General features: G+C 52.7%; 1 protein-coding gene across 4 annotated transcripts in view; it reads right to left on the bottom strand.

Moving 5' to 3' along the window:
* Nucleotides 1-24,496, bottom strand: part of LOC140410315 (cell adhesion molecule 3-like) — a 434,594-nt gene that overhangs the window by 227,190 nt on the left and 182,908 nt on the right. For all 4 annotated transcript variants that reach the window (XM_072498308.1, XM_072498306.1, XM_072498307.1 and 1 more), the window contains exons 2-4: nucleotides 16,646-16,795; nucleotides 1,372-1,524; nucleotides 391-528 (exon numbers count right to left, since the gene is read on the bottom strand). In XM_072498308.1, the coding sequence (XP_072354409.1) occupies nucleotides 391-528; nucleotides 1,372-1,524; nucleotides 16,646-16,795 (441 nt within the window). The remainder of the gene's footprint in view (nucleotides 1-390; nucleotides 529-1,371; nucleotides 1,525-16,645; nucleotides 16,796-24,496) is intronic.

Genomic DNA, 24,496 nt, shown 5'->3' with positions numbered 1-24,496 from the left:
ATCCCTCAATCCCACTGACCCACTTTCTCCCCAATCCCTCAAAACGACTCACACACCTTCTCCCCAATCCCACTGACCCACCTTCTCCCCAATCCCACCGACCCACCTTCTCCCCAATCCCACTGACCCACCTTCTCCCCAATCCCACCGACCGACCTTCTCCCCAATCCCTCAATCCCACTGACCCACCTTCTCCCCAATCCCACCGACCGACCTTCTCCCCAATCCCTCAATCCCACCGACCCACCTTCTCCCCAATCCCTCAATCCCACCGACCCACCTTCTCCCCAATCCCTCAATCCAACTGACCCACCTTCTTCCAATCCCTCAATCTCACTGCCCCAACTTCTCCTCATCCCATGATTGTCCCTGTCTTAAGTGGACACTGACCTGTCAGCTCGTCTGTTCCTTTGAACCAGTGGATAGTAGGAGTAGGTTTACTGCCAGTGGTATTACATGTCATTGTAATGGCCCTGCCTTCCACAAGTGGCCCAACATATCCGGTGATCTGAGGCTTCTTTGGGACACCTAGAGCAAAGTGCAACACTGTCACCATCAAACACTCGCAGGACAGGTACAGCACGGGGTTAGATACAGAGTAAAGCACCCTCTACACTGTCCCCATCAAACACTCCCAGGACAGGTACAGCACGGGGTTAGATACAGAGTAAAGCTCCTTCTACACTGTCCCCATCAAACACTCGCAGCACAGGTACAGCACGGGGTTAGATACAGAGTAAAGCTCCCTCTACACTGTCCCCATCAAACACTCCCAGGACAGGTACAGCACGGGGTCAGATACAGAGTAAAGCTCCTTCTACACTGTCCCCATCAAACACTCCCAGGACAGGTACAGCACGGGGTTAGATACAGAGTAAAGTACCCTGTACACTGTCCCCATCAAACACTCCCAGGACAGGTACAGCACGGGGTTAGATACAGAGTAAAGCTCCCACTACACTCTCCCCATCAAACACTCCCAGGACAGGTACAGCACGGGGTTAGATACAGAGTAAATCTCCCTCTACACTGTCCCCATTAAACACTCCCAGGACAGGTACAGCACGGGGTTAGATACAGAGTAAAGCTCCCTCTACACTGTCCCCATCAAACACTCCCAGGACAGGTACAGCATGGAGTTAGATACAGAGTAAAGCTCCCTCTACACTGTCCCCATCAAACACTCCCAGGACAGGTACAGCACGGGGTTAGGTACAGAGTAAAGCTCCCTCTGCACTGTCCCCATCAAACACTCCCAGGACAGGTACAGCACGGGGTTAGATACAGAGTGAAGCTCCCTCTACACAGTCCCCATCAAACACTCCCAGGACAGGTACAGCACGGGGTTAGATACAGAGTGAAGCTCATTACCCAGTACTTGGACTCTCGCTGTGGCTGTCAGTACTGGCATGGTGAAAATCGAGCAAGTGTAGATCCCTTCGTCGTTCATGGTCATGTTACTGATGCTGATGGTCAGCTCTTTGGATGTGTAGTTCACCAATTGAATGCGGCTGTCTCGCAGAGCTGGGGGAAGGAAGAGTCAGACATCATTAGCTGTAGCCCCTGCCTCCCCTCCTCTCCATTCGGACCGCCCCCAATGATTCACCCCTCAGCAGTGATGTGTGACCCCTCCTCTGTGCCTGACATAAGGAGTGCATACCGTCCTCCTCCTCCTCATTCAGTGCCCCGTGCCGGAGGAGTGATCTGAATTCCTTCAGATTCTGCGTGAGCAGGTCTCCCCAAATTGTTCCAGTGTTGGGAGACTGTCGGTGACGGGAGAATGGGGAATCGGCCTTGTTCTTCTTGGCAGCCCAGAGGCTGAGTGGAGATGGAATGGGGGGAGTTCTCTGTGTACAGTGTTGGTCTCCTTACTTAAGGAAACATGTGTAAATGTATTGGGGCTGGTTCGGAGGAGGATTACTAGATTGATTTCTGGAATGAGTGTGTTGTTTTATGAGGATAGTTTGGACAGACTCGGCTCGTTCCCACTGGAGTTTATAAGAGTAAGGGTTGACTTGATTGAAGTGTGTGCGATCCTGAACAGCATTGACAAGGTGGATGTGGGGAAGACATTTCCTCTTGAGGGTGGCTGCACAATGACGCTTTCACAACAGAGATGAAGAGAATTTAATTTTCCTCCCAGAGGCTTTGGACGACTTGGCAACTCGCTGCCTCTGAGGCTGGTGGAGTCCGGGTCACTGAATATTGTTGAGGAAGAGGCAGGTAGATTCTTGTCGGGCAAAGGAATCAAAGGTTGTCGAGGGTGGACGCGGAACTCAACGCAAACGGACCAGCTGTGATGTTCCTGAATGGCGAGGCAGGCTCGAGGGACCGGATGGCCTACATCAGTTCCTAATTGGTACGTTTTGAGGTCAATATTATGGAGTTTTGCAAGAGTTAGGAACCCACACCTGCAGGAGCTATGTGTGTTTTCTTTAATTGTAAGGATATTGCAACATCACAGCATTGGAAAGGGTGCAGACGAGATTCACTCGGATGTTGCCTGGTATGGAGGGAAGGTCTTAAGAGGAAAGGCTGAGGGACTTGAGGCTGTTTTCGTTAGAGAGAAGAAGGTTAAGAGGTGACTTAATTGAGGCATACAAGATGATCAGAGGATTGGATAGGGTGGACAGTGAGAGCCTTTTTCCTCGGATGGTGATGTCTAGCCCGAGGGGACATAGTTTTAAATTGAGGGGGGATAGATATAAGACGGTTCTTTACTCAGAGAGTAGTAAGGGTGTGGAATGCCCTGCCTGCAACAGTAGTGGATTCACCAACATTAAGGGCATTTAAATGGTCATTGGATAGACATATGGATGATAAGGGAATAGTATAGATGGGCTTTAGATTGGTTTCACAGGTCGGCGCAACATCGAGGGCCGAAGGGCCTGTACTGCGCTGTAATGTTCTATGTTCTCTCAGGCCACAGTCTTGTAAAACTGACCTGGATTCTTTTCAAATAATGAAGGTTATAAGTTCACTGTTGTCTCTGAGCAAATCTGTTTTCTCCAAGAAACTACATGAGTTCAGCTGCAAGAGCAGCGAAGCATCTGGACAAAGAAGAACTGTGTGTATTTGAATGTTAATTGCTGGTCAGGGACAGAAGAAGCTCACGTTTCCAGGTTTTGGGCCCCTGCTGATTGTCTGAAAAGCACTTGACCTGGGAGGAGTCCTGTCAGAACATGTTTTTGTTTATGTGTGCTTCGAGAGCAAAGCAAGAAGGAACATCGCTCTTCGCTTTCTCCCCCATCTCTCCCTGTTTCGCCTTGAGTGCAGTACCGGTGGCTGTTCTCCTTCAGCCCGAGGGACCTCTTGTCGGTAGAACTTGTCTGTATTTGAAAGACAGGAACTCTGCAATGAGAGAGTTCCCAAGGTCCTACATTTCTCCCTGTCCCGCTCCACACTTGATGAACTTCCAGGCAACTGCTGTGACCTGTCATCCATCTTTGCACACAGGACCACCAGATCAACAGGGTCAGAACCCTTCGAACTTTATCCTTTCTCGTAAAGTGTTCCCATTGGGAAAAAAAAGTGTCCCCACCCCCTCCCCAAGGCCCCCCCTCTGGCTGCATCTGTGGAGCAAAATAGAGTTTCGAGTCCTAACTGTCCTGGAATCGTTTCAAAATCAAAGGGTATAAGTTAAATGTTGCCTCTGAGGAAGCTGCTTTCCCCAAGAAACCACAGGAGTTCTTTGTTCTTTTCTAGAGGGCGACGGCACAAGGAAGTGCTGAGGGTTTTGCCCAAGGTTGGTATCATGACCGGTACAGGCTTGGAGGGCCGAAGGGCCTGTTCCTGTGCTGTATTGTTCTTTGAATTCAGCTAAAAGATCAGCGAAGCATCTGGGCAAGTTGTACGGACTTTAGAACATAGAACATTACAGCGCAGTACAGGCCCTTCAGCCCTCAATGTTGCGCCGACCTGTGAAACCAATCTAAAGCCCATCTACACTATTCCCTTATCATCCATATGTCTATCCAATGACCATTTGAATACCCTTAGTGTTGGCGAGTCCACTCCTGTTGCAGGTGGGGAATTCCACGCCCTCACTACTCTCTGAGTAAAGAACCTACTTCTGACATCTGTCTTATATCTATCTCCCCTCAATTTAAAGCTATGTCCCCTCGTGCTAGACATCACCATCCGAGGAAAAAGGCTCTCACTGTCCACTCTATCCAATCCTCTGATCATCTTGTATGCCTCAATTAAGTCACCTCTTAACCTTCTTCTCTCCAATGAAAACAGCCTCAAGTCCCTCAGCCTTTCCTCATAAGATCTTCCCTCCATACCAGGCAACATTCTTCTAAACCTCCACTGCACCCTTTCCAATGCTTCCACATCCTTCCTATAATGCGGCAATCAGAATTGCACGCAATACTCCAAATGCGGCCGCACCAGAGTTTTGTACAGCTGCAACATGACCTCATGGCTCCGAAACTCAATCCCTCTACCAATAAACGCTAACACACCGTACGCCTTCTTAACAACCCTCTCAACCAATGTGGCAACTTTCAGGGATCTATGTACATTGACACCGAGATCTCTCTGCTCATCCACACTGCCAAGAATCTTACCTTTAGCCCAGTACTCAGTCTTCCTGTTATTCCTTCAAAAATGAATCACCTCACACTTTTCTGCATTAAACTCCATTTGCCACCTCTCAGCCCAGCGGTGCAGCTTATCTATGTTCCTCTGTAACTTGTAACATCCTTCCGCACTGTCCACAACTCCACCGACTTTAGTGTCATCTGCAAATTTACTCACCCATCCTTCCACGCCCTCCTCCAGGTCATTTATAAAAATGACAAACAGCAGTGGCCCCAAAACAGATCCTTGTGGTACACCACTAGTAACTGGACTCCAGTCTGAACATTTCCCATCAACCACCACCCCTTTGTCTTCTTCCAGCTAGCCAATTTCTGATCCAAACTGCTAAATCACCCTGAATCCCATGCCTCCGTATTTTCTGCAATAGCCTACCGTGGGGAACCTTATCAAACGCTTTACTGAAATCCATATACACCACATCAACTCTGCTTCCCTCCACAGACGCTGCCACATCTGCTGAGTCAGTCCAGCATTTTTGGTTTTGATTTCAGATTTCAAGCCTCTGCAGTTTTTTTGCTTCTCTCTGCAGACGCACTGTTCGTTTTGTCCTTTGTCTTGTGCACAAGCATGTTGGGATTTAAAAAGGGGTAAATCGTCACATTTCTGGATTACAAACTGCATCTTAACCAGTGATTTTGTAACCTGTTTTCAGAAGTTTCACTGTGTAGTAAATCTCTTATTTTGAGTTTATTGTTTTGTTACCTGTGTGGGAGGTAACATGTGCTACTCAATCCTTGGTTAGTGATGAGCGTTTCTGAATCTCGATGAGGAAGATTCGAACTCGTCCAGTCGGAACAAAAGGTTTATTGAGTAACTACAACAATATTTACATGAGTTCTATACTTTAACTTTGATACTAGTGATAAGGTTAACAAGATCTAACTACGGTAACTGTACGTAACTCCACTCGCCATCTGAACTAGTCTGCTGTTGCCCTGGTCACAGTGCACCCAAGAGAGAGAGAGACCCACTGTGGCTGCCTTTTATACCCCTGTTGGTCCGGCCCTCTAGTGGTCATGTGGTGCTACTGATGACACATTAACCCCTTGTGTACATGAAATGAAAAATGAAATGAAAATTGCTTATTGTCACGAGTAGGCTTCAAATGAAGTTACTGCGAAAAGCCCCTAGTCGCCACATTCCGGCGCCTGTGCGGGGAGGCTGTTACGGGAATTGAACCCGTGCTGCTGGCCTGCCTTGGTCTGCTTTCAAAGCCAGCGATTTAGCCCTGTGCTAAACAGCCCCTGAGCCCTGTGCTAAACATGCGCACATCGAGATCACTACATTTATTGAAAGCAGCCTGGTCAAAGTTTGTTTTATTCTGGGTCGAGCAGCAGAGAAAGTAAACAAGTGGCCATTTTGGTGAGTGAATTAAACATTTACAATGATGGAGCGGCCTGCAGAGTAGTCAGGCTGGCGAAACAGCTCGTTTCTCCCACCCGGTCATAGCACCACATATATTTACAGAGAGATAGTTTCTGATGGCTGAAGGATTGGTAATCAGATGGCGCACAAGTCAGCATTCGAAAAACCAATCATTTGTGATTTGGAATGCACTGTCCAATACGGTGGTGGGGATGGCAATTTTCAAAACTGAATATGTTTTTCATTTGAATTAAGTGTATCTGCACTGAGGGCTGCAGTTGAATTGACTGGACTGATGTTTCGATTTGAATCGAGTTGAGTGACAATTGCAGTTCAATTAAGAGGATTGGAAAGTAGCAAACGTGACACCACTGTTTAAAAAAGGAGGTCGGCAGAAAGCGGGTAATTATAGGCCGGTAAGCTTAACTTCGGTTGTAGGGAAAATGCTGGAATCTATCATTAAGGAGGAAATAGCGGACTTCCGGGTGCGGCGATGACCAGCTAAGTCGCACGTTTCGGCAGCTCCCGGTGGAACGGACTTTTGGGCTCTTAATAGGAGCCCCAACGGCAATTTTAACGGCTAAAAACACTGTGCGGTAAACCAGAAGGGAATCCCCCCTGGACACGGATGGAAAAAGGAGAGGAAAGTGGCCGGATTGCGGTGGATCCTCTAGAGCAGCGGCCAGGAAGGCAGGCACAAAGCAAGATGGCGTCGGAAGGTGGCAGTTTAATATGGGGCCCTGAACAACAAGAGTTCCTGCGGCGCTGCGTGGAAGAGCTCAAAAAGGAGATGAAGAAGGAGCTGTTGGCCCTGATATTACAGGCGATTGAAGGGCCAAAGGAGGAGCAAAAGACCCAGGAGCAGGAGCTTCGGGTCGTGAAGGCAAAGGCTGCTGAGAATGAGGACGAAATACAAGGCCTGGTGGTGAAGACGGAGATGCACGAGGCACAACACAAAAGGTGTGTGGAAAGGCTGGAGGTGCTGGAGAATAATGCGAGGAGGAAGAATTTAAGGATTCTTGGTCTTCCCAAAGGTGCAGAAGGGGCGGACGTCGGGGCATATGTGAGCACGATGCTTCACTCGTTAATGGGAGCGGAGGCCCCGACGGGCCCGTTGGAGGTGGAGGGAGCTTATCGAGTTATGGCGCAAAGACCGAGGGCTGGAGAAATTCCTCGAGCCATAGTGGTGAGATTTCACCGATATAAGGACAAAGAGATGGTCCTCAGATGGGCAAAGAAAACCCGGAGCAGTAGGTGGGAGAACGCGGTGATCCGCGTATATCAAGATTGGAGTGCGGAGGTGGCGAGAAGGAGGGCGAGCTTTAATCGGGCCAAGGCGGTGCTGCACAAAAGGAAGGTTAAATTTGGAATGCTGCAGCCGGCAAGACTGTGGGACACACACCAAGGGAAGCACCACTATTTTGAAACGGCAGAAGAGGCGTGGACATTTATTGTCGAGGAGAAACTGGAACAAGCGGGCTAGAAAAAGAACGTTTGGGATAAAGTGGTGGGGTGATTACGTGGGTGAAGGGGGGGGGAAATGGGGGAAGAGATGATTTCCCAAGTTGTTAATCCTGCGACCCTGTAACTTTTCTCTCTTCCCCATGTCGTGGGGGAGGGGGGGAGGGAGGATGGGGAGCTGGGGGCGCCGGCCATTGGGGGAGGGGCCAAATGGGTAGCGCGGGCTTTGTTCCCGCGCTATGGTAATCATGGCGGGAACAGGGAAGCAGGAAGGAGGGGGCCTCGCACAGTGGGGGCCGAGGTCACGGGGGGAAGCCGAGGTCGGTCAGAGTTTGCTGACTTCTGGGAGCAACATGGGGGGTGCAATTACGCTAGAAAGGGATCTAGCGGGGGGGGGGGGGGGAGTTAACTGGGTTGCTGCTGCTGGGGAGAAGGGGGAGCTGGTATGGGGTGGGGTGGTCGGGGCGGGAGGGCGCCATTGGGGGGAGATACGGCTACTTGGGAACCGGGAGAGAAGATGCATTGAAAAAGGAGATGGCTAGTCGACAAGGGGGAGGGTAAAGAGCCCCCCAACCCGGCTGATCACGTGGAATGTGAGAGGGCTGAACGGGCCGATTAAGAGGGCATGGGTACTCGCACACCTAAAAAAACTTAAGGCAGATGTGGTTATGCTGCAGGAGACGCATCTGAAACTGATAGACCAGGTCAGACTTCGCAAAGGATGGGTGGGGCAGGTGTTTCATTCGGGGCTAGACGCAAAAAACAGGGGGGTGACTATATTAGTGGGGAAGCGGGTAATGTTTGAGGCAAAGACCATAGTGGCGGATAGTGGGGGCAGATACGTGATGGTGAGTGGCAGATTGCAAGAGGAGGCGGTGGTTTTAGTGAACGTATATGCCCCGAACTGGGATGATGCCAATTTTATGAGGCGTATGTTGGGACGCATCCCGGACCTAGAAGTGGGGAAGTTGGTAATGGGTGGAGATTTTAATACGGTGCTGGACCCAGGGCTGGACAGATCGAGGTCCAGGACCGGAAGGAGGCCGGCTGCAGCTAGGGTGCTCAAGGACTTTATGGAGCAGGTAGGAGGAGTAGATCCCTGGAGATTTAGTAGACCTAGGAGTAAGGAGTTTTCGTTTTTCTCCTATGTCCACAAAGTCTATTCACGGATAGACTTTTTTGTTTTGGGAAGGGCACTGATCCCGAAGGTGACGGGGACGGAGTACACGGTTATAGCTATTTCGGACCACGCTCCACATTGGGTGGACCTGGAGATAGGGGAGGAAAAAGAACAGTACCCACCCTGGAGAATGGACATGGGATTATTGGCAGATGAGGGGGTGTGTTTAAGGGTGAGGGGGTGTATTGAAAGGTACTTGGAACTCAATGACAATGGGGAGGTTCAGGTGGGAGTGGTCTGGGAGGCGCTGAAGGCAGTGGTTAGAGGGGAGCTGATATCTATCAGGGCACATAAAGGAAAGCAGGAGGGTAGGGAAAGGCAGCGGTTGTTAAAAGAACTTTTGAGGGTGGACAGACAATATGCGGAAGCACCGGAGGAGGGACTGTACAGGGAAAGGCAAAGGCTACGTGTAGAATTTGACTTGTTGACTACGGGTAATGCAGAGGCACAATGGAGGAAGGCACAGGGTGTACAGTACGAATATGGGGAGAAGGCGAGCAGGTTGCTGGCCCACCAACTGAGGAAAAGGGGACAGCGAGGGAGATAGGGGGGGGGGGGTGAGAGATGAGGAGGGAGAGATGGAGCGGAGAGCGGAGAGAGTGACTGGAGTGTTCAAGGCATTTTATGAAAGATTATATGAAGCTCAGCCCCCGGAAGGGAAGGAGAGAATGATGTGCTTTCTGGATCAGCTGGAATTTCCTCAGGTGGAGGAGCAGGAGAGGGCGGGGCTGGGAGCACAGATTGAGACGGAGGAACTAGTGAAAGGGATTGGAAGCATGCAGGCGGGGAAGGCCCCAGGACCAGATGGATTCCCAGTGGAATTCTATAGGAAATATATGGACTTGCTGGCCCCGCTACTGATGAGAACCTTTAATGAGGCGAGGGAAAGGGGGCAGCTGCCCCCGACTATGTCAGAGGCAACGATATCGCTCCTCCTAAAGAAGGAAAAAGACCCCCCGCAATGCGGGTCCTATAGGCCCATTTCCCTCCTGAATGTGGATGCTAAGATTCTGGCCAAGGTAATGGCAACGAGGATAGAGGATTGTGTCCCGGGGGTGGTTCATGAGGACCAAACTGGGTTTGTGAAGGGGAGACAGCTGAACACAAATATATGGAGGCGGCTAGGGGTAATGATGATGCTCCCACCAGAGGGGGAAGCGGAGATAGTGGTGGCGATGGATGCCGAGAAAGCATTTGATAGAGTGGAGTGGGATTATTTGTGGGAGGTGCTGAGGAGATTTGGCTTTGGAGAGGGGTATATCAGATGGGTACAGTTGCTGTATAGGGCTCCGATGGCGAGCGTGGTCACGAATGGACGGGGGTCTGATTATTTTCGGCTCCATAGAGGGACGAGGCAGGGATGTCCTCTGTCCCCGTTATTGTTTGCACTGGCGATTGAGCCCCTGGCCATAGCATTGAGGGGTTCCAGGAAGTGGAGGGGAGTACTCAGGGGAGGAGAAGAACACCGAGTATCTCTGTATGCGGATGATTTGTTGCTATATGTGGCGGACCCGGCGGAGGGGATGCCAGAGATAATGCGGATACTTGGGGAGTTTGGGGATTTTTCAGGGTATAAATTGAACATGGGGAAAAGTGAGTTGTTCGTGGTGCATCCAGGGGAGCAGAGCAGGGAAATAGAGGATTTACCGTTGAGGAAGGTAACAAGGGACTTCCGGTACTTGGGGATCCAGATAGCCAAGAATTGGGGTACATTACACAGGCTTAATTTAACGCGGTTGGTGGAACAGATGGAGGAGGACTTTAAGAGATGGGACATGGTGTCCCTGTCACTGGCAGGTAGGGTGCAGGCGGTTAAAATGGTGGTCCTCCCGAGATTCCTTTTTGTGTTTCAGTGCCTCACGGTGGTGATCACGAAGGCTTTTTTCAAGAGAATCGAGAAGTGTATTATGAGTTTTGTGTGGGCTGGGAAGACCCTGAGAGTGAGGAGGGGATTTTTGCAGCGTAGTAGGGACGGGGGGGGTTGGCACTACCGAGCCTAAACGACTATTACTGGGCCGCCAATGTTTCAATGGTGTGTAAGTGGATGGGAGAAGTGGAGGGAGCGGCGTGGAAGAGATTGGAGAGGGCGTCCTGCAGGGGGACTAGCCTACAAGCAATGGTGACGGCACCATTGCCTTTCTCACCGAAGAAATACACCACAAGCCCGGTGGTGGTGGCTACATTGAAAATTTGGGGGCAGTGGAGACGGCATAGGGGAAAGACGGGAGCCTCGGAGCGGTCCCCGATAAGAAATAACCATAGGTTTGTTCCGGGGAGAATGGATGGGGGATTTGGAGCATGGCAAAGAGCTGGGGTAGTACAATTGAGAGATCTGTTTGTAGATGGGACGTTTGCGAGTCTGGTTGCCCCAAGGGAATGCATTTCGGTATATGCAACTGAGGGCTTTTTCGAGGCAACAGGTGAGGGAATTCCAGCAGCTCCCGACGCAGGAGGTGCAGGACAGAGTGATCTCAAAGACATGGGTGGGGGACAGTAAGGTGTCAGATATATATAGGGAAATGAGGGACGAGGGGGAGATCATGGTAGATGAGCTTAAAGGGAAATGGGAAGAAGAGCTGGGGGAGGAGATTGAGGAGGGGCTGTGGGCTGACGCCCTACGTAGGGTAAACTCATCGTCCTTGTGTGCCAGGCTAAGCCTGATACAATTCAAGGTTCTACACAGGGCGCATATGACTGGAGCACGACTCAGTAAATTTTTTGGGGTGGAGGATAGGTGTGGGAGATGCTCGAGAAGCCCAGCGAATCACACCCACATGTTTTGGTCATGCCCAGCACTACAGGGGTTCTGGGTGGGGGTGGCAAAGGTGCTTTCGAAGGTGGTGGGGGTCCGGGTCGAACCAAGCTGGGGGTTGGCTATATTTGGGGTTGCAAAAGAGCCGGGAGTGCAGGAGACGAGAGAGGCTGATGTTTTGGCCTTTGCGTCCCTAGTAGCCCGGCGCAGGATATTGTTAATGTGGAAGGAAGCCAAACCCCCGGGGGTGGAGACCTGGATAAATGACATGGCAGGGTTTATAAAGTTAGAACGGATCAAGTTCGTATTAAGGGGTTCGGCTCAAGGGTTCACCAGGCGGTGGCAACCGTTCATCGACTACCTCACAGAAAGATAGAGGGAATGGAAAAGAAGAAGACAACAGCAGCAACCCGGGGGGGGGCGTGGAAGAACTAGACGGACTCTCAGGGATGTCATTGTATATGTATAGACACTGGTTATAGGTAATGTATATTGGATTGTTGGATTGTATCTTTGGAGAGTATTTATTTTTGACAAGGCAGTTGCCACTCAGTTTTGTTTTTGTTTTTGTTTATATATTATTTATTTATTTGTTTAAAATTGGCCATGGTTATTTATATTGCTTTGTTGTTGTTCAAAAGAAAAACTATGTACTGTTATGTTTGGCCACAAAATTTTGAATGAAATATATTTTTTTTTAAAAGGAGGAAATAGCGGGCCACCTGGAGGGAAATTGTCCCATTGGGCAGACGCAGCATGGGTTCACAAAGGGTAGGTCGTGTCTGACTAATTTGGTAGAATTTTTTGAGGACGTTATCAGTGCAGTAGATAACGGGGAGCCAATGGATGTGGTATTCTGGATTTCCAGAAAGCTTTTGACAAGGTGCCACACAAAAGGTTGCTGCATAAACTAAAGATGCATGGCATTGAGGGTAAAGTGGTAGCATGGGTAGAGGATTGGTTAACTAACAGAAAGCAGAGAGTGGGGATAAATGGGTGTTTCTCTGGTTGGCAACCTGTAACTAGTGGGGTCCCTCAAGGATCAGTGTTGGGCCCGCAGTTGTTCACAATTTACATAGACGATTTGGAGTTGAGGACCAAGTGCAATGTGTCAAAGTTTGCAGACGACACTAAGATGAGTGGTAAAGCAAAAAGGGCAGAGGATACCGGAAGTCTGCAGAAGGATTTGGATAGATTAGGTGAATGGGCTAGGGTCTGGCAGATGGAATTCAATGTTGCTAAGTGTGAGGCTATCCATTTTGGGAGGAATAACAGCAGAATGGATTATAATTTAAACGGTAAGATGTTAAAACATGCTGCTGTGCAGAGGGACCTGGGTGTGCTGGTGCACGAGTCACAAAAAGTTGGTGTGCAGGTGCAACAGGTGATTAAGAAGGCTAATCGAGTTTTGTCTTTCGTTGCTAGAGGGATGGAGTTCAAGACTAGGGAGGTAATGCTGCAATTGTATAGGGTGTTGGTGAGGCCGCATCTGGAGTATTGTGTTCAGTTTTGGTCTCCTTACCTGAGAAAGGACATATTGGCACTGGAGGGAGTGCAGAGGAGATTCACTAGGTTGATCCCAGAGTTGAGGGGATTAGATTATGACGATTGGTTGAGTAGACTGGGACTGTACTCATTGGAGTTTAGAAGGATGCGGGGGGGATCTTATTGAGACATATAAAATTATGAAGGGAATAGATAGGATAGATGCGGGCAGGTTGTTTCCACTGGTTGGGGAAAGCAGAACTAGGGGGCATAGCCTCAAAATAAGGGGAGGTAGATTTAGGATGGAGTGTAGGAGGAACTTCTTCACCCAAAGGGTTGTGAATCTCTGGAATTCCTTGCCCAGTGAAGCAGTTGAGGCTCCTTCTTTAAACGTTTTTAAGAAAAAGATAGATGCCTTTCTAAAGAATAAAGGGATTCGGGGATATGGTGTACGGGCCGGAGAATGGAGCTGAGTCCACAAAGATCAGCCATGATCTCATTGAATGGTGGAGCAGGCTCGAGGGGCCAGATGGCCTACTCCTGTTCCTAGTTCTTATGTTCTTATGAGTGATGTTCGTATTGAATTGAGTGGAGCGACAATTGTATTTGAATTGAGTGGAATGATGTTTGTTTTTTAATTCAGTGGAGCGATGATTGTATCTAAATTGGGTGGAGTGACAATTGTATTTGGGTTGAGTGGAGTGACGATTATAGTTGAATTGAGTGGAGTGACCATTATAGTTGAATTGGGTGGAGTGACGATTATAGTTGAATTGGTGGAGTGACGATTATAGTTGAATTGAGTGCAGTGACTATTATAGTTGAATTGGGTGGAGTGACGATTATAGTTGAATTGGGTGGAGTGGTGATTATAATTGAATTGAATGGAGTGACGATTATAGTTGAATTGAGTGGAGTGACCATTATAGTTGAATTGGGTGCAGTGACGATAATAGTTGAATTGGGTGGAGTGACGATTGTAGTTGAATTGAGTGGAGTGATGATTGTAATTGAATTGAGTGGAGTGACGATTGTAGTTGAATTGAGTGGAGTGATGATTGTAGTTGAATTGAGTGGAGTGACGATTGTAGTTGAATTGAGTGCAGTGATGATTGTAGTTGAATTGAGTGGAGTGACGAGTGCAGTTGAATTGGGTGCAGTGACGATTGTAGTTGAATTGAGTGCAGTGATGATTATAGTTGAATTAAGTGCAGTGACGATTGTAGTTGAATTGAGTGCAGTGACGATTGTAGTTGAATTGAGTGCAGTGACGATTGTAGTTGAATTGAGTGCAGTGACGATTGTAGTTGAATTGAGTGCAGTGATGATTGTAGTTGAATTGAGTGCAGTGACGATTGTAGTTGAATTGAGTGGAGTGACGATTGTAGTTGAATTGAGTGGAGTGATGATTGTAGTTGAATTGAGTGCAGTGATGATTGTAGTTGAATTGAGTGCCGTGACGATTGTAGTTGAATTGAGTGCAGTGATGATTGTAGTTGAATTGAGTGCAGTGATGATTGTAGTTGAATTGAGTGCAGTGATGATTATAGTTGAATTGAGTGCAGTGACGATTGTAGTTGAATTGAGTGGAGTGATAATTGTAGTTGAATTGAGAGCAGTGGCGATTGTAGTTGAATTGGGTGCAGTGACGATTGTAGTTGAATTGAGTGCAGTGATGATTGTAGTTGAATTGAGTGCAGTGACGATTGTAGTTGAATTGAGTGCAGTGACGATTGTAGTTGAATTGAGTGGAGTGATGATTGCAGTTGAATTGAGTGCAGTGATGATTGTAGTTGAATTGAGTGCCGTGACGATTGTAGTTGAATTGAGTGCAGTGATGATTGTAGTTGAATTGAGTGCAGTGATGATTGTAGTTGAATTGAGTGCAGTGATGATTATAGTTGAATTGAGTGCAGTGACGATTGTAGTTGAATTGAGTGGAGTGATAATTGTAGTTGAATTGAGTGCAGTGACGATTGTAGTTGAATTGAGTGCAGTGACGATTGTAGATGAATTGAGTGCAGTGACGATTGTAGTTGAATTGAGTGCAGTGATGATTATAGTTGAATTGAGTGCAGTGACGATTGTAGTTGAATTGAGTGGAGTGATAATTGTAGTTGAATTGAGTGGAGTGATGATTGTAGTTGAATTGAGTGCAGTGATGATTGTAGATGAATTGAGTGCAGTGACGATTGTAGTTGAATTGAGTGCAGTGACGATTGTAGTTGAATTGAGTGCAGTGATGATTGTAGTTGAATTGACAGCAGTGGCGATTGTAGTTGAATTGGGTGCAGTGACGATTGTAGTTGAATTGAGTGCAGTGATGATTGTAGTTGAATTGAGTGCAGTGATGATTGTAGTTGAATTGAGTGCAGTGATGATTGTAGTTGAATTGAGTGCAGTGATGATTGTAGTTGAATTGAGTGCAGTGACGATTGTAGTTGAATTGAGTGCAGTGATGATTATAGTTGAATTAAGTGCAGTGACGATTGTAGTTGAATTGAGTGGAGTGACGATTGTAGTTGAATTGAGTGCAGTGACGATTGTAGTTGAATTGAGTGGAGTGACGATCGTAGTTGAATTGAGTGGAGTGATGATTGTAGTTGAATTGAGTGCAGTGACGATTGTAGTTGAATTGAGTGGAGTGATGATTGTAGTTGAATTGAGTGCAGTGACGATCGTAGTTGAATTGAGTGCAGTGATGATTGTAGTTGAATTGATTGGAGCGATGATTGTAGTTGAATTGAGTGCAGTGATGATTGTAGTTGAATTGAGTGTAGTGATGATTGTAGTTGAATTGAGTGCAGTGATGATTGTAGTTGAATTGAGTGCAGTGATGATTGTAGTTGAATTGAGTGCCGTGACGATTGTAGTTGAATTGAGTGCAGTGATGATTGTAGTTGAATTGAGTGGAGCGATGATTGTAGTTGAATTGAGTGCAGTGCTGATTGTAGTTGAATTGAGTGTAGTGACGATTGTAGTTGAATTGAGTGCAGTGATGATTGTAGTTGAATTGAGTGCAGTGATGATTGTAGTTGAATTGAGTGCCGTGACGATTGTAGTTGAATTGAGTGCAGTGACGATTGTAGTTGAATTGAGTGCAGTGACGATCGTAGTTGAATTGAGTGGAGTGATGATTGTAGTTGAATTGAGTGCAGTGAAGGTTGTAGTTGAATTGAGTGGAGTGACGATTGTAGTTGAATTGAGTGCAGTGACGATTGTAGTTGAATTGAGTGCAGTGATGATTGTAGTTGAATTGAGTGCAGTGACAATTGTAGTTGAATTGGGTGCAGTGACGATTGTAGTTGAATTGAGTGCAGTGATGATTGTAGTTGAATTGAGTGCAGTGATGATTGTAGATGAATTGAGTGCAGTGATGATTGTAGATGAATTGAGTGCAGTGACGATTGTAGTTGAATTGAGTGCCGTGACGATTGTAGTTGAATTGAGTGCAGTGATGATTGTAGTTGAATTGAGTGCAGTGACGATTGTAGTTGAATTGAGTGCAGTGATGATTGTAGATGAATTGAGTGCAGTGACGATTGTAGTTGAATTGAGTGCAGTGACGATTGTAGTTGAATTGAGTGCAGTGATGATTGCCGTTGAATTGAGTGCAGTGATGATTGTAGATGAATTGAGTGCAGTGATGATTGTAGTTGAATTGAGTGCCTGCATTACTCTGTGACTCTGATTCACTTGACTTTTCTGGTTGAAATCTATCCTACTTCCCAACCCAACTCGCCCACCATCACAGAGGATCATGGGATCGAGAGCAATATTGAAATAAGAATTCTGACCTTTTTTTCCATCGAAGTAAAGGGTTTGTTGAGCTGGGTTTGACCACTGGAGGGACGAGTTGTCGTTTTCCTGCACAGTGCATTTCAAAGTGACGGTTCCGTGCTCATGTGCTACCTCATCCTGAGTGACTGGATACAACCAGTCGTTATCTGAGAGAGAGAGAGAGAGGGACACAGTGAGACTTCCACGGAGAGAGACACAGACAAGGGTGTGGGAAAGGAGGAGGAATTGAAGTAAAGAAATAGCAGGGAAAGGGGCAGAGAGAAGGAGTGAGAGATAAAGTAGAGAGTGAATGCAAGAGAGAAAGAGAAGACAAAATATAGAGAGAAGAGAAAGAGAGAGAGCGAGAAAGAAACTGCAATTCTAGGAACAGAGGACAGTACTGCACAGTACAGGCCCTTCGGCCCACGATGTTGTGCCTTCCTCGCCTCCTTCCCCACTCTCTGAAAACTGTGGGGCTTGTAATCACCTCCCCCCCTAATCAAATTGTGGGAGCATCAGACCCCTCCTTAAACTGTGGGAGTCCTAACCCCCCCCCCCTGAAACTGTGGGACTCCGCACCCCTCCCTCCCCTCCACAAATTGTGAGACTCCCCAACCCCCCTCCCCAAACTGGGGGACTCCTCACTTCCCCTCCCCAAACTGTGGGACTCTACAACCCCCTCTCCAAACTCTGGGACTCCTCAACCCCCCTCCCCAAACTGTGAGACTCCCCCCCCCGCTCCCCAAACTGTGGGATTCCTCACCCCCCCTCCCCAAACTGTGAGACTCCCCCCCCTCCCCAAACTGTGGGATTCCTCACCCCCCTCCCCAAACTGTGGGATTCCTCAGCCCCCCCCCCAAAACTGTGGGACTCCTCGCCCCCCTCCTCCCCAAACTGAGGGACTCCTCACCCCCCCCCTCCCCAAACTTTGAGACTCCTTACCCCCCTCCCCAAACTGTGGGACTCCTCACCCCCTCCCCACACTGTGGGACTCCTCACCCTCCCTCCCCAAACTGTGGGACTACTCACCAGCCCCCCCTCCCCAAACAGTGAGACTCCTCACCCGCCCCTCCCCAAACTGTGGGACTCCTCACCCCCCCTCCCCAAACTGTGGGACTCCTCACCTCCCCTCCCCAAACTGTGGGACTCCTTAGCCCCCCTCCCCAAACTGTGGGACTCCTCAGCCCCTCCCCAAACTGTGGGACTCCTCACCCCCCCCCCTCCCGAAACTGTGGGACTCCTCACCCCCCCTCCCCCTCCCCAAACTGTGGGACTCCTCGCCCCCCCTCCCCAAACTGTGAGACCCCTCACCCCCCCCTCACCAATCTGTGGGACTCCTCACCCCTCCCCCTCCCTAAACTGTGGGACTCCTCACCCCCCCTCCCCAAACTGTGGGACTCCTCACCACCCCCCCTCCCCAAACTGTGGGACTCCTCACCCCCCCTCCCCAAACTGTGGGACTCCTCACCCCCCCGCACCCTCCACAAACTGTGGGACTCCTCACCCCCCCGCACCCTCCACAAACTGTGGGACTCCTCACCCCCCTCCCCTCCCAAACTCTGGGACTCCTCACCCCCCACCCAAACTGTGGGACTCCTCACCCCCCTCCTCAAACTGTGGGACTCACCCACCCCTCCCCAAACTGTGAGACTCCCCACCCCCCCTCCCCAAACTGGGGGACTCCTCACTTCCCCTCCCCAAACTGTGGGACTCTACACCCCCCTCTCCAAACTCTGGGACTCCTCAACCCCCCTCCCCAAACTGTGAGACTCCCCCCCCCCTCCCCAAACTGTGGGATTCCTCACCCCCCCCCCAAAACTGTGGGACTCCTCGCCCCCCTCCTGCCCAAACTGTGGGACTCCTCACCCCCCTCCCCTCCCAAATTCTGGGACTCCTCCCCTCCTCCCCCAAACTGTGGGACTCCTCACCCCCCTTCCTCAAACTGTGAGACTCCCCCCCCCTCCCCAAACTGTGAGACTCCCCCACCCCTCCCAAACTATGGGACTCCTCACCCCCCCTCCCCAAACTTTGGGACTCCTCACCCCCCTTCCCCAAACTTTGTGACTCCTCACCCCCCCACCTCCCCAAACTGTGGGACTCCTCACCCACCCCTCTCCCCAAACTGTGGGACTCCTCAGCCCCTCCCCCAAACTGTGGGACTCCTCACCCTCCCTCCCCAAACTGTGGGACTACTCACCACCCCCCCGTCCCCAAACTGCTCACCCCCCCCTTCCCCAAACTGTGGGACTCCTCACCCCCCCCTCCCCAAACTGTGGGACTCCTCACCTCCCCTCCCCAAACTGTGGGACTCCTTAGCCCCCCTCCCCAAACTGTGGGACTCCTCAGCCCCTCCCCAAACTGTGGGACTCCTCACCCCCCCCTCCCGAAACTGTGGGACTCCTCACCCCCCCTCCCCCTCCCCAAACTGTGGGACTCCTGACCCCCCCTCCCCAAACTGTGAGACCCCTCACCCCCCCCCACCAAACTGTGGGACTCCTCACCCCCCCCCCTCCCCAACCTGTGGGACTCCTCACCCCCCCTCCCCAAACTGTGGGACTCCTCACCACCCCCCCTCCCCAAACTGTGGGACTCCTCACCCCCCCTCCCCAAACTGTGGGACTCTTCAACCTCCCTCCCCAAACTGTGGGACTCCTCACCCCCCCTCCCCAAACTGTGGGACTCCTCACCCCCCTCCCCTCCCAAACTCTGGGACTCCTCACCCCCCCACGCAAACTGTGGGACTCCTCACCCCCCCTCCTCAAACTGTGGGACTCACCCCCCCCCTCCCCAAACTGTGAGACTCCCCACCCCCCCTCCCCAAACTGGGGGACTCATCACTTCCCCTCCCCAAACTGTGGGACTCTACACCCCCCTCTCCAAATTCTGGGACTCCTCAACCCCCCTCCCCAAACTGTGAGACTCCCCCCCCCCCTCCCCAAACTGTGGGATTCCTCACCCCCCCTCCCCAAACTGTGGGATTCCTCAGCCCCCCCCCCAAAACTGTGGGACTCCTCGACCCCCTCCCCTCCCAAATTCTGGGACTCCTCCCCCCTCCCCCAAACTGTGGGACTCCTCACCCCCCCTCCTCAAACTGTGAGACTCCCCCCACCTCCCCAAACTGAGACTCCCTCCCCCCTCCCAAACTGTGGGACTCCTCACCCCCCCTCCCCAAACTTTGGGACTCCTCACCCCCCTTCCCCAAACTTTGAGACTCCTCACCCCCCCCCCCTCCCCAAACTGTGGGACTCCTCACCCACCCCACTCCCCAAACTGTGGGACTCCTCACCCCCTCCCCCAAACTGTGGGACTCCTCACCCCCCCTCCACAAACTGTGGGACTCCTCACCTCCCCTCCCCAAACTGTGGGACTCCTTAGCCCGCCTCCTCAAACTGTGAGACTCCCCCCCCTCCCCAAACAGTGAGACTCCTCACCCGCCCCTCCCCAAACTGTGGGACTCCTCACCCCCCCCCTCCCCAAACTGTGGGACTCCTCACCTCCCCTCCCCAAACTGTGGGACTCCTTAGCCCCCCTCCCCAAACTGTGGGACTCCTCAGCCCCTCCCCAAACTGAGGGACTCCTCACCCCCCCCCCCCTCCCGAAACTGTGGGACTCCTCACCCCCCCTCCCCCTCCCCAAACTGTGGGACTCCTCACCCCCCCTCCCCCTCCCCAAACTGTGGGACTCCTCACCCCCCCTCCCCAAACTGTGAGACCCCTCACCCCCCCCCCTCACCAATCTGTGGGACTCCTCACCCCTCCCCCTCCCCAAACTGTGGGACTCCTCACCCCCCCTCCCCAAACTGTGGGACTCCTCACCACCCCCCCTCCCCAAACTGTGGGACTCCTCACCCCCCCTCCCCAAACTGTGGGACTCCTCACCCCCCCGCACCCTCCACAAACTGTGGGACTCCTCACCCCCCCGCACCCTCCACAAACTGTGGGACTCCTCACCCCCCTCCCCTCCCAAACCCCGGGGCTCCTCACCCCCCACCCAAACTGTGGGACTCCTCACCCCCCTCCTCAAACTGTGGGACTCACCCACCCCTCCCCAAACTGTGAGACTCCCCACCCCCCCTCCCCAAACTGGGGGACTCCTCACTTCCCCTCCCCAAACTGTGGGACTCTACACCCCCCTCTCCAAACTCTGGGACTCCTCAACCCCCCTCCCCAAACTGTGAGACTCCCCCCCCCTCCCCAAACTGAGACTCCCTCCCCCCTCCCAAACTGTGGGACTCCTCACCCCCCCTCCCCAAACTTTGGGACTCCTCACCCCCCATCCCCAAACTTTGAGACTCCTCACCCCCCCCTCCCCAAACTGTGAGACTCCTCAAACCCCCCTCCCCAAACTGTGGGTTTCCTCACCCCCTCCCCCAAACTGTGGGACTCCTCAGCCCCCCCTCCCCAAACTGTGGGACTCCTTACCCAACCTCCCCAAACTGTGGGACTCCTTACCCCCCTCCCCAAACTGTGGGACCCCTTACCCCCCCTCCCCAAACTGTGGGACTCCCCCCCCCTTCCCAAACTGTGGGATTCCTCACCCCCCTCCCCAAACTGTGGGATTCCTCAGCCCCCCCCCCAAAACTGTGGGACTCCTCGCCCCCCTCCTGCCCAAACTGTGGGACTCCTCACCCCCCTCCCCTCCCAAATTCTGGGACTCCTCCCCTCCTCCCCCAAACTGTGGGACTCCTCACCCCCCCTCCTCAAACTGTGAGACTCCCCCCCCTCCCCAAACTGTGAGACTCCCCCCCCGTCCCCAAACTTTGGGACTCCTCACCCCCTTTCCCCAAACTTTGAGACTCCTCACCCCCCCCCCCTCCCCAAACTGTGGGACTCCTCACCCACCCCTCTCCCCAAACTGTGGGACTCCTCACCCTCCCTCCCCAAACTGTGGGACTACTCACCACCCCCCCGTCCCCAAACTGCTCACCCCCCCCTCACCAAACTGTGGGACTCCTCACCCCCCCTCCCCAAACTGTGGGACTCCTCACCTCCCCTCCCCAAACTGTGGGACTCCTTAGCCCCCCTCCCCAAACTGTGGGACTCCTCAGCCCCTCCCCAAACTGTGGGACTCCTCACCCCCCCCCTCCCGAAACTGTGGGACTCCTCACCCCCCTTCCCCCTCCCCAAACTGTGGGACTCCTGACCCCCCCTCCCCAAACTGTGAGACCCCTCACCCCCCCCTCACCAAACTGTGGGACTCCTCACCCCCCCACTCCCCAAACTGTGGGACTCCTCACCCCCCCTCCCCAAACTGTGGGACTCCTCACCACCCTCCCTCCCCAAACTGTGGGACTCCTCACCCCCCCTCCCCAAACTGTGGGACTCTTCAACCTCCCTCCCCAAACTGGGACTCCTCACCCCCCCGCACCCTCCACAAACTGTGGGACTCCTCACCCCCCCCCCCCTCCCCAAACTGTGGGACTCCTCACCCCCCTCCCCTCCCAAACTCTGGCACTCCTCACCCCCCACGCAAACTGTGGGACTCCTCACCCCCCTCCTCAAACTGTGGGACTCACCCCCACCTCCCCAAACTGTGAGACTCCCCACCCCCCCTCCCCAAACTGGGGGACTCATCACTTCCCCTCCCCAAACTGTGGGACTCTACACCCCACTCTCCAAACTCTGGGACTCCTCAACCCCCCTCCCCAAACTGTGAGACTCCCCCCACTCCCCAAACTGTGGGATTTCTCACCCCCCCTCCCCAAACTGTGGGATTCCTCAGCCCCCCCCCAAAAACTGTGGGACTCCTCGCCCCCCCTCCCCTCACAAATTCTGGGACTCCTCCCCCCTCCCCCAAACTGTGGGACTCCTCACCCCCCCTCCTCAAACTGTGAGACTCCCCCCCCCCCCTCCCCAAACTGAGACTCCCTCCCCCCTCCCAAACTGCGGGACTCCTCACCCCCCCTCCCCAAACTTTGGGACTCCTCACCCCCCTTCCCCAAACTTTGAGACTCCTCACCCCCCCCCTCCCCAAACTGTGGGACTCCTCACCCACCCCACTCCCCAAACTGTGGGACTCCTCACCCCCCTCCCCCAAACTGTGGGACTCCTCACCCCCCCTCCCCAAACTGTGGGACTCCTCACCTCCCCTCCCCAAACTGTGGGACTCCTTAGCCCCCCTCCCCAAACTGTGGGACTCCTCAGCCCCTCCCCAAACTGTGGGACTCCTCACCCCCCCTCCCGAAACTGTGGGACTCCTCACCCCCCCTCCCCCTCCCCAAACTGTGGGATTCCTGACCCCCCCTCCCCAAACTGTGAGACCCCTCACCCCCCCCCTCACCAAACTGTGGGACTCCTCACCCCCCCTCCCCAAACTGTGGGACTCCTCAACCCCCCTCCCCAAACTGTGGGACTCCTCACCACCCCCCCCTCCCCAAACTGTGGGACTCCTCACCCCCCCTCCCCAAACTGTGGGACTCTTCAACCTCCCTCCCCAAACTGGGACTCCTCACCCGCCCGCACCCTCCACAAACTGTGGGACTCCTCACCCCTCCTCCCCAAACTGTGGGACTCCTCACCCCCCTCCCCTCCCAAACTCTGGGACTCCTCACCCCCCACGCAAACTGTGGGACTCCTCACCCCCCTCCTCAAACTGTGGGACTCACCCCCCCCTCCCCAAACTGTGAGACTCCCCACCCCCCCCTCCCCAAACTGGGGGACTCATCACTTCCCCTCCCCAAACTGTGGGACTCTACACCCCCCTCTCCAAACTCTGGGACTCCTCAACCCCCCTCCCCAAACTGTGAGACTCCCCCCCCCTCCCCAAACTGTGGGATTCCTCACCCCCCCTCCCATAACTGTGGGATTCCTCAGCCCCCCCCCCCCAAAACTGTGGGACTCCTCGCCCCCCCTCCCCTCCCAAATTCTGGGACTCCTCCCCCTCCCCCAAACTGTGGGACTCCTCACCCACCCCCCTCCTCAAACTGTGGGACTCCTCACCCCCTCCCCCAAACTGTGGGACTCCTCACCCCCCCCCCCTCCCCAAACTGTGAGACTCCTCAAACCCCCCTCCCCAAACTGTGGGTTTCCTCACCCCCTCCCCCAAACTGTGGGACTCCTCAGCCCCCCCTCCCCAAACTGTGGGACTCCTTACCCAACCTCCCCAAACTGTGGGACTCCTTACCCCCCTCCCCAAACTGTGGGACCCCTTTCCCCCCCTCCCCAAACTGTGGGACTCCTCAGCCCCTCCCCAAACTGTGGGACTCCTTACCCCCCCTCCCCAAACTGTGGGACTACTCACCTCCCCTCCCCAAACTGTGGGACACCTCACCCCCTCCCCAAACTGTGGGACTCCTCACCCACCCTCCCGAAACTGTGGGACTCCTTACCCCTCCCTCCCCAAACTGTGGGACTACTCACCCTCCCCCCCCTCCCCAAACTGTGAGATTCTTCATCCCCCCCCTCCCCAAACTGTGGGACTCCTCAACCCCCCCTCCCCAAATTGTGGGACTCCTCACCCACCCCCCTCCCCGAACTGTGGGACTCCTCACCCCCTCCCCCAAACTGTGGGACTCATCACCCCCCCTCCCCAAACTGTGGGATTCCTCACCCCCTCCACCAAACTGTGGGACTCTTCAACCCCCCCTCCCCAAACTGGGTCTCCTCACCCCCCTCCCCGAACTGTGGGACTCCTCACCCCCCTCCCCAAACTGTGGGACTCCTCAGCTCCCCTTCCCCAAACTGTGGGACTCCTTACCCAACCGCCCCAAACTGTGGGACTCCTTACCCCCCCTCCCCAAACTGTGGGACTCCTTACCCCCCCTCCCCAAACTGTGGGACTCCTCAGCCCCTCCCCAAACTGTGGGACTCCTTACCCCCCTCCCCAAACTGTGGGACTCCTCACCTCCCCTCCCCAAACTGTGGGACACC

This window comes from Scyliorhinus torazame, chromosome 4 (assembly GCF_047496885.1).
Source record: "Scyliorhinus torazame isolate Kashiwa2021f chromosome 4, sScyTor2.1, whole genome shotgun sequence".
Classification (NCBI taxonomy): Eukaryota; Metazoa; Chordata; class Chondrichthyes; order Carcharhiniformes; family Scyliorhinidae; genus Scyliorhinus; species Scyliorhinus torazame.
This window is presented reverse-complemented; position numbering and strand designations above follow the sequence as displayed.